The 16,740-nt window shown below is 47.1% G+C and overlaps 1 protein-coding gene across 1 annotated transcript; it reads left to right on the top strand.

The window, feature by feature from the left end:
• Positions 1–2: 2 nt before the first annotated feature.
• ITPRIPL2 (ITPRIP like 2) lies at positions 3–4,893 on the top strand (the record flags this gene model as incomplete). Its single annotated transcript, XM_042037556.1, has 1 exon — positions 3–4,893. A coding segment is annotated over one exon (1,230 nt), but the record flags the coding sequence as incomplete, so codon positions are not given.
• Between the last annotated feature and the right edge of the window lie 11,847 nt (positions 4,894–16,740).

The raw sequence follows: 16,740 nt of genomic DNA, 5'->3' as shown, positions 1-16,740 counted from the left end.
GGGCGGCGGGGGCGCGGCGCGGAGCCCTGGAGCGGTTCCACGCGCGGCAGCTGCGGGTGTCGCCCCACGTGCTGGGGCACAGCAAGGCGCACGTGGGGCGGGTGGTGGCCGAGCTGGTGCGCGCCGCCAAGGCGCAGGGGCTGCAGCCCGGCCCGCTGGCCCTCAGCCTGCGCGGGGACTTCGTGTGCATCGGTAGCGCCTACGAGCAGCACAAGGTGCGGAGCCCAGACTGCTTCGACATCCTGGTGCCCCTGCGGCTGCCGCCGCACCTGGAGCCCCAACCACGCTGTGCCGACGGGCTGGGGCCATGCGGCGCCTTCGTCTGCGGCCTGCGGGCGAGGGACGGCCGGACACGACGCTGCCGGCCCTTCGCCGAGGGCTTCTGCGTGGAGCTGCAGGGCCGCAGCCACCTCTCCTCGGGGCTGGTGCTGCGCTGGTTCCAGGGCCATCTGCAGCGGTGCCTGGGCGCCGTGCGGTACCGGCTGCAGGAGCGCTGCCGCGTCAGCCTCTCGGCCTGCCCCGGGCACCCGCCCACGCTGCACATCCTGCCCTGCTCCGACTACGTCTGCTGCCACATCTCCATGGCCGTGCGCCTCATCCCAGCCATCCCTCTCGGCGACGCGCTCTACCTCACGGCCCTGCCGCCCGAGGGCCCCCACGGCTCCCTGGCCCCCGAGGCGCTCTGGGGCCTCAACGCCTCGCGGCAGGAGCAGCGGCTGCTGGGCTGGCTGAAGGAGCAGGCGCCGGCCTCCTCCTGCCACCTCAAGTGCCTGCAGATCCTCAAGGGCCTGCGGGACCTCCGCAGGCACGGCCTGGAGGAGCCCTTCTGCTCCCAGTGGGGCCGAGTGCTTTCCTCCTACGTACTGAAGACGGCCCTCTTCTCCGTGCTGCTGCAGGGGCCCTTGGAGGCCTGGGATGAGCGGTTCCTGGTGGAGCGGCTGGAGGACCTGGTGCTGTACCTCAGGGACTGCCTGCGCAAGCAGGTGCTGATGGATTTCTTCCTGGGCAACACCAGCATCCCCGAGGCCGTGGCGCTGCCCCGGTTCCTCAAGGAAGCGGCCCCCGTGAACCTGCTGTCTGCCTTCGACGGGCCCACGCTGGACCTTGTGGCCTTCCAACTGCTCAGCACCTGGATGCAGGCCCCACACATCATCAGGATGTACAGCAGTCCCCGGTACTTGCGCCCGGTGCCCGCCCCGTGCCGGCACACCGCTGAGCCCCCGGGAGAGTGAGCTGGTGGCTCGGAGAGCTGCTGTCACCCATGGGGCATCGCACACTGCCAGCCTGCTGGTGCTTCGAGAGCCTGCATCTGCCTGAGAACGGTGGGACTGATGAAATGTGCTTCTGTCGTTTTGTTCCTGACCTGAGAAGACAAGGCCAAGACTTACTAGAATTGTGATTCTCGTTCTTTGATCTCCTTGGTTGTACGTGGGAAAACGTTGACATTTCTGGTTTGTTTGTCAAGTGTTGCCTTCAGTCGACAGTTTGCAAACTAAAAGGCTCAAACTGACATTTTTAGAAATCCATGTTAACTTTTTGTCTTAGTGGCAAACCCGAGTTTTTTCTGAGATTTTCTTTTTATGATGCAAAATCCATTTGGGATTTAAAAATCTTCTAAGTGCAAACAACCCCCCCATCAATGTACCAAGATGTTCTTAAAATGTGATGAGCACTAGAGCATGGGTGTGGATCACAGTTTGAAATGCTCAGTGCCATGCTTTAAATTTCCTGGGTAATTGAGCACATTGTGCTAAATAGAAATGTAACACATGTTAATGTAAACCTGAGGGAAGAAGTGAAACTGCTCTCATAACAGGATGAAGAATCTAGCTTCACATTTGTGTTCAAGTGAAGGTTATACTGAAGGATTGAAATGCAAATAGAAGGAAACAAATAGCACTTTATTTTCACAAAGGCCTTATTTTTAGGATAATTGGCTGCACTAAATATTGCTATTGAGGAGGCATTAGTATTTTGTTAAAGGAGTGGTGTTTGAATTATCCCAAGGAAAACCTTTTAAAGAAATACTCTGAGGTTCATTTGTTTGTGGGTTCTAGTTGAGTGTTATTATTTGTTTCTGTATTCAAGCATTATTTTCTTAGAATATGCTTTACCTCAAGGACCAACAACAAAATAAGAAATTTTGTATTATATTTTGGAACAAACCTTAAACCAGTCCAAATCTCAGTGCCATAAGCTGACTGCTGCACCCTCCTGCTCCCTGGTAGGAGTTTGGTGGGATTTTTGGATGACTGCCTAACCAGTCATCTGATTGTGTCAGTGTTTGAACCAAGTAACCTTGATGGGATTTTCTAGTGCTGTACTATAGCAAATTGTTATTTTATTATGGGAAAAAGGAAATAAAATACTTCAGGGTACTTCAGAATTATTTAGCACTGATTTGTGGTACAGTGGCACTCTTAGGCTACAGATTCTGGTGTCCTCTAAGTATAAACATCAGGCAGATAATTGCCACTTTTTGTCTGGTTATGTCCCAGTTGCTGGAATAACCTGTTGAGTTGTAATGCAGCCAGGCTTGCGAGTGGCCTCAGCTCCCAGTGCAGGTCTGCCAGGGTGTCAGAAAATTCAGAATTTCAAGTCCTTGCTTTATTTGGTCATCTGCTCAAGTATTTGATGTATTAAGTCCCAAAATGTGTTGCTGAATTGCTGGTGCTCAGGAGGCTGAGCATGTGCCTTGTTACCTGCCATGCTGTGTCCTGAGTGAGCACTCTCGAATGAATTGTGAAGGACCACGTGTAACTTCTGGGAAGCTTTAGGATAACTTGAAGTTATTAACCTGCTCTTCCTTTCCCTGATGTGTTGGTGTGCCTTATTCACAGTTCTGTGCATCAGCATGAAACAAACATTTTCAAAATCTATTAAGCTTTATACAAATCTATTTTTCTAAATGGAAACACTCCCTAGGCAGATGTTTGCCTACTTCTGTCTATTTTAAAAACTGCTCTTGCAGTCTTATTTTCAGGTAATTATGGCATAGGTCACACCCACAAGCTGGGTTATTTTTGTATTCGAAGCACTGTGCTTCTTTCTAGAAATACAAATAGTGTATTTATAGGTAGTATTGATCAAATGTTCTTTGCACATGGTATTTAAGACTAAGTCAGCTACATTGGTGTTTCTGGTTTGTTTGGGGTTTTTTTTGGTAGCAGACCATGATATGTACTATTTTTGTAGGCATGTGTTTCTTGGTATTTAAAATAAGATGCAGTTCTGCAATCAAAGCCATTGAATCTTTTGCCCAAAGAAGAACTAGATGGCCAGCCCAGGGTATTGTGGCTGCCTGAACTCTTGACATAAAAACCCTTGAGCAGTTAATTCTGGCATCATGACTGCTTCAGTCAGCTGTCTGTCTGTTTATGTCACTGCATCCCTGTCTCTGAAAAGGGATCTTTTCTCTGGAAAGGGGTGTATGTTTGTTTAGTATTGCCACAATACATGGAAACCTGTAATGGACTTGGTAAGAACTTTCTCATTAAAATGTCGTTAGGTCAGGAGGAGAGAGTTGCATTGGAAAATGCATGACAAGAAGAGATGGTGGATAATGTAAATAGTATAGAAAATGGAAGGTGGGCTGAGGGGTGAGTGGGGATGATGGTAAACTCTCAGTGAAGATGCATTGCAAACAAGCCAAAGGATGTGGGGTAAAATTGGAGGAGAACTATTGAAAGCAAGTGGATTTGGAGTGTAGGGTAAAGAGATTTAGGTGGGTTTTGCTTTGACAATGTTTCCAAAGCAGGTGAATCCATCAGGATAAAAAGTGAGGCAAACCCTCAGTTTATTAGCTGTGCAGGCAGATCTTCAGTGTGAGTTTTTGCTCAGCAAGGCATGTTTTGAGTTCATGATGGAGAAAATGCATGGGTTTGCTTTCACCTTAAGCTTGGGTGAGCCTTCTTGAAGTGAGGGGGCATCCTGCCATGAGGCAGTGTGTGTGCACTTGGTGGCTCAGTTGTACAACTGAGATATTAAATGTATTCTCCCCATCTGTTCTAAAGCATGCATTCGTGAATATGACTGACAAAAGGAGCTGATAGAAGTTGGGTTTCTGTTACAGTGTTCATCTTATTCCACAGAAACATGACAGCACTGGTACCTGCTGTGTGCTGGAGCTGTTACAGGGCCTTATCTGCAGGGAGGTGCACAGAGAACTTGACCCATATGAGTAATCCTGTGGGCCTTTTGCCTTCTTCCTCCTTTCCCAGCCCATGGATACACAACAAGGTTGTGAATACCTGTTTGCTAAGGCTGTAGCTGTTATAATGTACCATGGATTCAGTGGGGTTGCCTGTGTGTGTGTAAACAGAAACACAAACACAGAAAAAAGAGCATGTTACTTAGCACTAATGTGGGCTCTTGGTTCTCTTACCTGCAACCTAATTTTTAAATATTGTGCAAATGAAGTTGTTTTTCTTGAACGTTGATTGGGAAGAGGAGTCACACCTACAAGAGAATTAAGTTCATTTACAGTACCAAAATTCATATCTGTGATTTCATTTTGTATTGAAAAATGCTGTGTATTTCTCAAAGGCTTTATATTTTATCTGACCAAATATCTTGCAAACATTCCTTTTTTGATTTTGAATCTTTGCAGAGTAATGTAAATTTTACGTGTCTGTTTGTAGTGGACATTCCTGGTACAACTATTTTTTGCTGGTTAATCATAAGACCAAAGATAAAACTGAAGTGTTGAGCTGCTATTGTTTTGGTTTTTAAAAAGTGTTTATAGGCTCAAAGTGTCAGCCCATTTTAATGAAACGTTTATAAATTCATTTCCTATTTAATACCAAAATACATTTGCACTTTTATTGTTTCCATAAAAAGTTGGTGGTTTTGTTTGAATATTTCACTGTAATAATAAACAACTGTGTTAAAGCATCTGTGCCTCAAAATTCAAATTCCTTCTTACCTTTTTTTCAGTAAAAGCTACCTGCAGCCCAGAACTGTGATTGGCAGGTTTATGTGCTCTTCAGGAGGAGACTACTAAAGTGGCAAAATGATGGAAAAGCAGGAAGTCCACGCCTTGGGGGTTGTGCAGAGGGATGTGGAGGAGAGCCAGAAGAGAGAGTGGAGCACGGCTGGCTCTGTCTGTGGTGGTGCTGACTTCTGAAATGGAGCATGTTGGGGTTTGTGGTTGGCTTGCTCAGAGCTCTTGTTTCCTTGGCTCCTGTTTTGGGTTGCTGCAAATCTGCTCTTTCTGGTGCTTAATGAAAAGCAAGGACTTCATTTCACAGTATCTGTGTGATCTCTTCAGCATGGCATGTAGAGACACATCTCCGTTCCAACCCATGCAGGTCGTGCTTTCATTAAATATGGGAATAGCCCTGCTGAAGCCAGCAGGAGTTTTGTGGCTGGGCCAGCACATTACCCATCCTTTATTAGTCTTTGGTAAGATGCTAGAACTATACACAGCTTGTGCTGGTGTTCCCTATTAATGAAGTAACAGCAAGACCTTGAGCTTTTAAATGGTTGAGTCAAAGCCAGGCTGGAAGTGGCTATCTCCAGGTCTCTGTGTGCCTGCCTTTACCTTGCAGGGAGCTGCTTCTCTGAGAGGGGCAGCAGTTGCTGGCACTGTGGCTAACGGGCTTCTTTCTGGCAGAGGCTGGGAAAGTGTCAAGGTTGAGTGTCAACACTCAGCCACCAAGTTGGCATGGTGAAAATATTTAGAACTTCACCTCTAATAACATTATCTCTTATAAATGGCTTCCTTAGAAGCAATAACCATCCTCTGGTCTCCACTCAGTCCTTGCTCTGAAGTATTTCTCTGTTTGAAGCCTGAGTTCCTATTCAACAGAAAAGAAACACACGACTTTCCTTTTGTGATAAATCTGTTAACAAAAAATTAACTGGCCTAAGGACTTGTGTGCTTGGTGTTTAAAGAAAAGCCTGTTTGCATCCAACTCATTGGATAAATTGTTTAAAATCTTTCCATCCTTGTGCAAATACCTCCTTGTAATGCAGCCAAGGTCAGCAGTGAATTGCTGATTAAATACTGCTAATGCAAGTTAAAGCTGTCTGGAAGGGAAGGGAGCCTTATTTGTGCATCCCATTTTCATAAGGCTCCAAAAGAGTTCAGACACGGAAAATTTGCTGTTCCAGGCTGGTTTATTTCTTGTGTCACCTCTTTAAATGTCTGTCTGGTGAATCTTCCCTGAGGTAAGTGACATAATTTCAGTAGCTGGCAGAAGAGCAGCCAGCACTAGGAAGCTGGTGGTTGAGGAAGGAATAAGGGCTGGGACCCCTGGAAGCACAAGGATTCTCCTTCAGTGCTTGCTGATGCTTTGGAGCACGGTGCTGTGGTCACTGGAGAGGTTGAAGGAGCTCCCAGCTCTAAAATAAGAAGGACATGGAGGGCTGACCATGGATAGACCTGTCTGGGCTTCTCAAACATATGCGGTGCCTAATTAAGAGACTGCCTCTGCTCTTGTGTATGTGCCTTCAGTGTCCTGTTTTAAACAGGTAACCAAGAATTGGCACATTTGCAACTGCTTTATAAGAGATCAGCAGCAGAGCTATAGGTAACAGTGTGTTCTGTGTCTGTAAACAGGCTGTGGAGTCAAGTAACATTTATATGCAAAACGCTTAAAGGCTGTTACCAACGTGTGTGCATCAAATGTCATCGTGTGCCAGGCTCTGTGTTAAGCCTTGTTTTTTTCCTTTTAAAGGATAGCAACGCTGATTCAGAGACTTGGAAAAATTCAGTGTACTCCAATGACAGGCTGCTTTTCTTGACACCCCTGGGAGTTCCTGCACCCTCCAAAAAAAAAAGAAAAGAAAAAAACAAACCCAAAACCCCCGAAAAAATGGGACCAGAGCTGCATAGAGAATACTCATCTCTTTGGGCTGGGCTGGATGTGATAAAGATTTGTTAGTGATTTCATGATACTTGTGATTCTCTGTTGGCTTTTATCCCTGCCACAGGGTCCATATGATAACCCGGGGGGGGGGGGGAAGGGGGATGTAAGGAATCGAGCAGACAGTCTTGATGGAGATTGTGCTGCCAAGATTACCAGCTATCAAATTAAAGAAGAAAAGTTACCAAAAATTACCAAAAATTTATGATGGATTCTTAGGGGAGAAAGTGAGAAAGTTGCTTTGAAAAGTCTCACTGTACTGACTAAAACCAAATAGCTGTAGAAAGAGGAAGAACAGCAGCGAAGTCCAAGCAATAGCCCACTTCTCCTCGGCAATTTCAGTCCACTCCTTTCAGTTTCAAGTAGGGGAGAAGAGAAACTTGGAGCTGAAATCACTGTCAAATCCATGTGCTTACTGCTTCAGGGGAGGGCAACAGACAGGGCAACTCTTGGCTCTCTCAGGGTTTAATCCTGTGGAAAATGAAAATGCTGAAATACAAAACTCCCATCGAGGGAGGGAGCGTTCGGGCGCGGTTTGCCAATCTGCCTCCTGTGCTCCACCAGATGACAATGAGGGGTCACTGGTTTTGAAGGCAAATCAAAATTCAGTTAGGTTTACACAGGCTGGAAACTGCTCTTGAGTTTCCCAGTTCCTCCTGGCATGGCACAGGGAGCTGCTCCACTGCCTGTGCAAGTGAAATGCCGGAGCAGCCGCTCCAGAGGAAATGAGTCATTCCTCTATTTCTATTGCAAAAGACTTCTCTGTGCTGTGCAATGCATTTAGGAACATATTCCTACCGCTTCTTGGAAGTTCTCCTAGGACCACGTTTAGGCATAAAAACATCAGCAAATGAACAGGCACGTTACAGACTTTTTCTTCATTTAAATTGGCTGTGCAGGCTTGGCTTCTACAGGAGATATTTTCAGGAACCCTGAATTTTGTGCAGTTCTCATCTCCGGGTCTGTTTGCTGGTGGAGGGGCTGCTGCCCAAGAGGTGATTGGATGGGGGTATGAGTGTGTCTTCTGAGCACCTCTTTTTGTCATGCCCCCTTGAAGGCTTGTTGAAGTGTGTTTCAAAAAGGAGAAACTTGCTAGTCATAAGGATTGTGAATCATGGGCATTTCTCCAAAAACATATTTCTCACTGAGCCTGTATGTTTTCCCCGGAAGCCACTTGAGCTCAGCAGTCATTCAGGCCCTACCAAAAATAATGACATCTCCTGAATAATAAAAAAAAAAAAAAAAAAAAAAAGGGGGGGAGTGGGGAGGAGAACAGCAGCAGTAGACTCTGAGAAAGCAATAGGCCCATTTCTCTCCTTTTTTTTCACAGTGGTGAACAGACATTAAACTGCCTGTTGGCACTGTGTGGATGGGGCAGAACCTGAGAAGCATCAGGCCTCTCTGTCTCCTCACTGCTGCCCTGACAGATGCATGACTAAATAAAGTGAACTGGCACTTGGTTGTATCTTCTGCTGTGGAAACCCTGGAGATCTTGGTAAGAATTTGGCAAATTGTCCATTTTCAGAGCTCTCAGGAGTCTGACTTGTTCAGGAACGAAGGAAGTCTTGGCCGAAGCTTTGTATGTGCCTAAGGATGAGTTTTGTCTGACAGTCTGTTTATCTCTTGGCTCTTTGAGTGCTGTCTGCCTTGAAATGAATGTCTGCCATGAAACCATGTCCTGCACCTGGCTGGGGGCACCAGTTCCAGCAGAGCAGCAGCAGTGCAGCTTTACTGTGACATTAACCCCTTGCATTTTGCAGGTGCTTCTTAAAATGGTCCCACTTTCAGTTACGTGGCATGACTTTCAGACATGGTGAGTGCATTAGGGAAGGACAGAGGGAGACTGGTAGCAAAACACACTGACTTCTGTGGTTTGCTCCTTGGAAATGCTACTAGTGCTCCAGGAAACCATATAAATCTTGTGTGCAGAGTTTGTGTGCACAGCAGTGTTTTAAATTTGCCTCTTGAAATCATTTTCATTACCCAAAGGGTGAATAGGGGCACATAATGAGCTTTTAACACTCAAATGATTCCTCAAGGAAGAATTGTTACGGCCTTCCAAAACGATCCCTGTGTTAAGTGGCAATTAAGAGCTAATTATAATGAGATGCTGTTGGATGAGATTAGTATCTGACTTAGAATGACAATGGAGACATCCACATAGATAAACTGGAGGGGAGATGGTGGGAGAAAGGGGTAAGAAGGGAAGGCAGCAGCTACACTGCAAGGAGGGCAGGTGATCAGCTTGGGGAACATGGTCACTACCTGGATGATCATCAGAAGAATCAGCCCTTGATGGAAAACATGACACTGTTTCTGAGGGACAACCGTGGGATTTGCATGAACTTCTTCAGCCAAAGCTTTCAGGGCTTGTAACTCTTGTGGACGAGATGAGGTGTGAGCTCTGCTTCCTGCCTTCTGCACTGTCAGCTGGTCAAAGTGCTGCTCACCTCTCTCTGGCAGCTGGAGGGACCATGAAAAAGGGTCATTTCAGTGATTAAATTTATCTCTTTGGCTGATAAAGGCCTTCATAATGAGACTTTGATTTCAAAGGGCTCCAGCAGTGCAGCAGTTTGAGTATCTATTTGCCTGACTGCCACTGGAGTAGCTGTATGTGAAGTGCACAGGTATTTTATTTGTATAAAACTGCTCACTCTCAGAGGTCAGCAAACACAGCTACCCCAGAAACTTTCAAGTTGCAGAGCAGAAGGTTAATTTTGAGTGAATAAGGTGCTTCTCTGATTGAACACAGGACCCTGCACACACCAGAGTATGCTGTCCTGACTGCTCTGGCAGATCTTTTTGAGAGCACCTCGGGTTTGTTTTCAGCAGATTTCCCTGCTCCAGGCTCACAGAGGGAGCAGGCCCTTGCAGTGAAGGGAGCAGATGGATAGCTCCTTTCTCCCTCCTGCACAGTATTTTCATAACCTTTCGATGGAATCCCTGTGGAATGGGGACAGGATGGTAGTCACATGCTGGCCACAGCCACTCTGGTTCTTCCAGTGGGGGAGGAAGCTGGGATGAGATCAGATTTACTTTTGTCCCTTTTCTGCTTGGAAGCTTATTTGTGTTGCTAACGAGGTCCCCAGTCCAAGGCTGTAAAAGGGATGCTGCAGGGAGGAGGACAAGTAAGCTTCCTCCCTTGGGAGAGGGCTAATGCAGTCCTTGCCTCACAGAAACTGCTGTGCTGGGGCCAGTGGAAACAGTTTGTCACCCGTGGTGGCAGGTGACACAGCCTGAGCTATTGGCACAGTGGGATGAGGCGCAGGGTGGGGCTGGACCCACAGCAGGACTTGCTCAGGAGCAGGGACATGTCCCCTGACAGCATTGCTCGATCAACTGCAGGTTACTGGTGCTGCTACCTATGCAATATAAGGAGCAGCCCCAAGATCAAAAGTGTTCCCATCTGATCTGTAAGAACAGGGTTTTCAGTCAGACACCCAGGGGAACGCCCAGCATCAAGGAAGAATGTTATCACCTGGATTTTAGCAGACTCTTGCATAGGAGCCTGGCTCAGTCTGTGATGAAAACAGGTCTGCCTTCCAAGCTCGGCTCTGAATGGCAGAGAGCACGGTGTGTCTTGCTGTGTGTGTAGTGATTTTGGTTTCCATTAATGCCCAGAGAAGAGATTCCTTCTGAGAAGGAAATTTTAATTTGGAAAGGGCTCGGTTCCTTTATGTTGGTTGCGTTTAGCTGGATTTGCAGCCCCCCTCCTCAGCAGAGCTGTGTCCCTCTGAAAACGCCGCAGGGTAAATGCATAGAATGGAGAGGAGGGAAAAGAATTCAACAACAGAAACAGACAGGTGAAACTGAGGTCCTTTCAAGGCAGAAATAGTTAGGAATTCCATTTTATTTCTCAGCGACAGCACTGCAGTGCTTTAGAATGCAAATTGTCCCTTTAGCCCACCAAGTTGAGCTCTCCTGCATGATACAGTATTTTGCACATCTGCTTAACGAGATGTGCAAAATGGGAAAACCAGATGCAATGGTGTCTGCTGCTCTGAGGAGATGGTTGGAAACAGAACCTTTTGTCATAAAAATAGTCCTGCCCTTCTGAACCTGTTGAGTTCTGAAGTTGACTTCGGCATATACCAATCATGATTTGGTATTTGCAGCTGAATGATCCAGAGCATGTTCTTGTAGCTGTTCCTTTGCAGCTCGGAAGTGGGTTTTGCTGCTGTTGGTATGGGTTTTTTCCAAAAGCTTTAAGCAATCTCTCTTTTTCTGTTTTGTTAATTTGTTTCATAATTTAAAAGCTTTTCTCTTACGAGCTATATTTAAATGGTTTTGGATAACTTTTCCTATGTTTCACAGCTGCATAGCCCAAGGCTCAGTTATAAAGCCTTGCTGGTTCAGTAGAAGAAAGTGTGCTTGGCCACATCTGTTTCTGTGTTAATTTACATCTTTAAGCCACTGCTGGAAAGGAGAAACCTGTAAATTCCAATTCCTTCCCTGTCCACTTTCTAGGTTTTGATGCTCCTATGAATAGGAATTGTGACTTGCCAAATTAGTGTGAATCAGATGGGAAGAGTCACAGCACAGTAATTCAAGCAACTTCCAGGGGATGGGACTGACTCTTCTAAAATAAGTCATCCATGAGTCTGTCACACAACCAGAGCTCTCAGCATTTATTTTACAATTCTGTCCCTGAGTCTCAGAGAGATGATGTTGAGACAGAGTTTGCCTTATTCTAAAAAATCCCACACTCTGGCCTTTTTAGAAGATAATATCTTACTTTTTAAGGTGGGCACTGAAAGTATCTTGAGTACCTTTATTTCTGAAGCTGTGTCACTTTGAAGGCTGAGTTCTGTCCCCATTTGTTCAGCCCCTTTGCCAGGATCACATTCAATCCCCCAGGGCTTGGGAAGCCACATCTGCAGCTCCCACCCAGCTCCTCATGGTAGAAGTGACTCTGATTCCACTGAGTTTCTCTTCCCGAGAAATGGGGACACTGCTTGGCTTCAGACTGATGTTGCTCATTTCTCATTAAATTAAAACAAACACGAAGTAGAAATTTACTTCCAAAATAGAGCTCACTTCCTTAGGAATTTGCTCCAGTGGGGACTGTGAGATATTCTCTCTGTAATGATTTATATTACAAAAATAGCTCTGTCCTCTGTCTGCAAACAGTTAGAAATGTGAGCCTGGAAAAGAAATCTAGCAGCTAACTCCTCATCCCTACAGCTTGAATAAACCAGTCATAAACAAAATGAATTACAAAAGCAACTGAAGAACTAACTTCCCTATAAATACAATGTTCTCTCCTTGGAAGTCTGAAAATACTCTAGGCTTTTTAGCCTGACCCAAAGCTTGCCGTATCCAAGCTTTTTTGGCCTCAGTGCGGGGAGTGAGTTCCAAAGCAGAAGAGTCTCAGTGGCGCTGTGCCTTCTGCAGGCTCTCTCCCACTGCTGAGGCTGCGCCGGGCCAGGGGGACTCTGAGCCACTGAGTCACAGCTCACAGAGGTCGTTACCGCCGAACGAGGTGTTGGAAGAACACCACCTCAAATTCATGTTTACACATCTGACCTGGCAGTCACCGTGCCCCTTCAGCACGTTCTGCTGATGACACTGGGCTCGCACGGGTGACCTGTGCGAAGGCACCGAGGGCTCTGCTGTGCCACACCAGCGCTGCAGAGGAGCAGGACCTCACCGGGCGTGAGAGCTCCCTCCGGGACAGCTTTCCTTTGAGCAGGAGCTTGGATCGGAGCGCTTGGTACAATAACACACGGTGCTTGCTTCCTCGGAGCCTGCGTGCCCTTTGGCTGTGGTTTTTATCTCTGTTTACTATAGAAAAAGCTTTAGCAGATTATGCTGTGTCATTCAGTTCCCTGCCAGAGTGTATGTTAAAGAGAAACTAGAAAGTGTGTGAGTGCAAAAAAGAGTTGCTGTTATTTTTTATGGCATAGGCAAGGCCATTACAAATTATATGAGGCAACAAGGATGTGAGGATCTTAGATCAAATTTAACTGCTTTATCTGGGGACTTAAGAAAAGAGAAAAATGTGCTTTTACTGATATTGCCAATTAGGGAGCTGCCAGGTGGCCAGTTAATAACCCAGATGTGCTGCAAGATGCAGCATCAGCAGAGGCTGTTTGTGAAGTGAAGCAGAGGAGAGTTTTCCAGGGCACAGCACCAGCTGGTTCCTCCTGGCTATGGGCTTGAGTTGGGTCCAGGAGATGTGACAAGAGGGGGAGCCCAGGGAAGGTAATGCCAACCAGAAAGGGATAAGAGCTTAGGAAAATTGCAGAGAAGAAAGAGGGAAATGCAATGAAATCTGAAGGGCAGCTGGCCACTGGCGATGCAGAAGCCTGGGCAATGGTATCTTGACTTCAAACCACGCAGATGCTCAGGTGTCCGTGGTGTTGATGGGCTGATTTAGAGGCAGCTGAGACCAAAGGCTGGGTGAGTCATACAAATGGGTTGTAGCATCTTCCCCTTTTGTCACTAGCTGGAATCTGTGTCTGTCACGCTGATGTCAGCCCAGCTCCTGCTGGAAACTGCATCATCGCTGGCACAAGATCAGTTGCTGTGACTCTCTCATGCCTCCGGGGAGCAGAGCCTGGGATGGAGGTGCTGGAGCTCAGGCTTCTTGCTGACCCCTGAAGTACACCAGGGATGATCTAGGAGAAGGGATGACCTTCCTCACTCCAAACTGAGCTGTCTGGGCATGATGCCTGGTGGGAATCTGGGAGAAAGGATTGAAGGGAACAGCACGTGAGCCTGGGAGGCAGCCGGCAGGGCAGAGCTTGCAGCTCTGCCATCAGCAGGAAGCAGAGCTCAGCTCACTTCAGGCATCCCCTGACACTGAGTCAGCCATAGAGCTAGAATAAATACAGGTCCCTATGGCCTCTCCTGGGTACAGGTTGTAGGGAACAGCCCTGCTCCTGGTTGCCCAGAACTTCTTGAATAAAATCTCCTGGACTTGCCTCTTCAGGGTAAAAACCCAAGGCAGAAAAAAGCCTGAAAATCACAGAGGGAGAGAAACTGCATTTCCAAGAAGCCTGTAAAGAGACAAACATGTTACTAAAGGTGGTTCTGCAAAGTTAATTGCAGATACCATTATTGGAGGGACTCTGCTGCAAGGAAATTGAGTCAATTCTGTAACAAGAAGAGAATCTGGACCTTTATCAGCTGCCAACAGCAGTGGGGAAGCACCAGCTACAGTGGCTTGTCATTTATAAAAACATCTGGAGATAAGAAGCTTATTTTTAGGCAGAGTGGTAGCTGGCTATTCCAGCAGGCTCAAGTGGTGATAATAAGGACTTGGCAAAAGAACAGCAGAGGAAGACACCTCACCTTACCTTGTATAGCCTCTCTTCTTCTTGCTTCCCCCTTGCAGCAGAAAGCACTGTCAACTGCTTTAGGAGGATTTAAATGAAAATGCCTTGAAATAGCCATCAGATTGCCTTCCTTTGCTTTCTTTACTTTTTCAGAGTGATGCTTTTCTCTCTTAACTTTAAGGCACGAAGAAGCTGAAAGTCTTTGGGTGGGTTTGGGCATGGCATGGCATTTTGAATACCAACATCCCTGGTTTGGTTTGTTTGAGAAGCTGCTGAACTGATTTGCTGTGCTGGAGGTAGATTTTGCTACTTGCTGGGCTGGTTGTAATGATTCGAGTGCGTGCTTTGGATGTAGCTGATGTTATTCCCAGTGTGTATTAGTAAGAATAGAAATCTGCCATAAAATCATGTTCTGCAAAAGCAGGATTCATTTCCTTGTTTTCTGCTTAAAAATTCTGCATTTGCAAGCCTCGCCATCTGCATCAGAGCCATTACATGTGGGAAGTACGGAATGTGTCTTATCAGACACAGAGCGTGCACAGCAAAGGACATCCAAAGGTTATGTTGTCATCATGTCAAATGGATCTGTTTATTCTGAGTGCTGTAGAAGCAGAGCTTAATCAGAGCATCAGCCATATGCAGATTTGAAATTAGATTTTACAATAACCACCTGTCTACTGTTTTGAATCCATCATATTCCTTGGGTGAATGTGTGTGCTGGGAGAACATCATCTAAAAGCCTTCATGCCATGGTGTAAAAGGCACTTAAATGCACGGATATGTGTGAGTGTGCAAGGGGAGCAGATGTATCTCATGGCTTTGTGCTACAAGCTGCTACTGCAGCATGTGAAGGGGAAAAGAGGGCATTCCTTTCATGCAAAAATCAACAGTATTGGCGACCCCCCATTCTTTTGCTCTTCTTTTTTGGCTTGTAATTCTTACATGTGTCAGCCAAAAAAAGTCACTGTGAAGTGATGCAGCATTTGATCTTTCTCTTCCCTAAAAGTTTTCAAAGAAATAAGTACAAACATGCACATAATGTTTGTGTAGTGCCTGCCACAGTTTTGTGACTCACAGCATTCTGCCTTTAAGGAGTCAAAAAAACTGCCTGAAAGCTTAAGCCTCTCTCCACTATATTGCAACATGAAAAAAAGAAAAAAAAAAAAAAAAAGAAAATCTGTAATCTGTGTGTTTGGTTATTGCAAGCTGCATCAAGGTGGTGGTGGAAAGAGCAACAATATTCAAAGTAAAGGTTGACATTTTAAACACTGGCACTCAGAAAGAAGTGGAATTAAAAAGAATTGCAGAGCAAAAATTGACAAATAACTTGTACCAGCACTTAATCATATGCTCAAAAGTGCCTGAGACAAGTAAGCAATACAGGCTTTTACGTGCTTATCTCCACTGTGATAATTATTCTTCTAAAGCAGTAGCTGCTCTCCCTGGGGAAAAAGAAAGTTCATTTTTTTTAAAATTCAGAGTATGGCCCTTCCCACGGAAGTCAGCGGCAGTTTGTCATTGAATTCAATGAGAACTTAAATGGGCCATTAAACGAGATCAGTAATGCAAGAGCTTTCCAAAGACATCCTGCCCCAGATGCTCCTTCCTTACCACAAGGAGCAGCAGTCACCAATGTTCTTAGGCTGGCCAGTATCTGAACCTGCAGTGTCCCCTTCTCCAGAGCAGATGTTTGCACCGTTCACCACAGTAAACTGAGATGTGGTGAGTCAGAGCTGCTGTGAGTCAGGGAGGTGCCCTGACCGGCCGGCTGGGCTGAGATGTGGCTGCTGCTTCTCTGCCTCTACCCAGGGTTTAGGGTGAATCGATGTACCAGGAAGGTGCCAGAAGCATAGCCTGAGAGCTTCCTCCAAAACCGAGGGCAGAAGCCTTTGTTTGCACCAGGATGCTGGGAAGCCTCCAATTTGGGTGGCACCAAGTGATCAAGAGAACGGCCAAAAAGCTCCACTTTTCCTGTGCTTTCCCTTCCAAGAGTTTGACCTCAAGAGTGTTTTGCTCCTTCTCCAGGTCCAACCACCCACGTGGTGGGATTTGCCCATTGCTGGACCGCGTTCCCTCCCACCCTGCCTCTGGCTGGACCCAACACATCAGCGCAGGGACACGATGCTCACTGAGGTCTGTGGGTCACAAGCTCTCTGCTCGCTCCAGCTCCTCATCTCGGCTGGGGAAGGTGTGAGTTTGTATGCTTTGACTTTGTTCATCCAAGCTCACAAAACAGCTGCATCTGTCTTGAAACTCAGGTGCGTCTCCTCATCCAGCGAACTCTTCTCGGGAAAGCGCTGCTGTGAAATCGCTTTATCAGCCACGGCCACCGCTCGCACCTGCCCAGCCGTGCCTCGCCGCCAGCGGCACCTCCCGCGCCGCGTCCCGGGGGCCAGGAGGGCTTCGCATCCCTGAATTTCCGCGCCGGGCCCTCTGGAGGTCAGTGTTCGCCCGCGCTGCGGCGGACCTGTTGCGGGCCCGCGGAGGCTCCGCGGGCAGGGCAGGGCCGGGCGGGAGCTGCCCGCCCGCTCGGAGCGCCGGCCCCGCGCCCGCCACCCGCCCCATCGCCCGCGGGGGCGGCGGGGTCCCCG

This window comes from Corvus kubaryi, unplaced genomic scaffold, assembly GCF_017639235.1.
Source record: "Corvus kubaryi isolate FWS band 111438036 unplaced genomic scaffold, C.kubaryi_AGA036_p1.0 37387, whole genome shotgun sequence".
Classification (NCBI taxonomy): Eukaryota; Metazoa; Chordata; class Aves; order Passeriformes; family Corvidae; genus Corvus; species Corvus kubaryi.
This window is presented reverse-complemented; position numbering and strand designations above follow the sequence as displayed.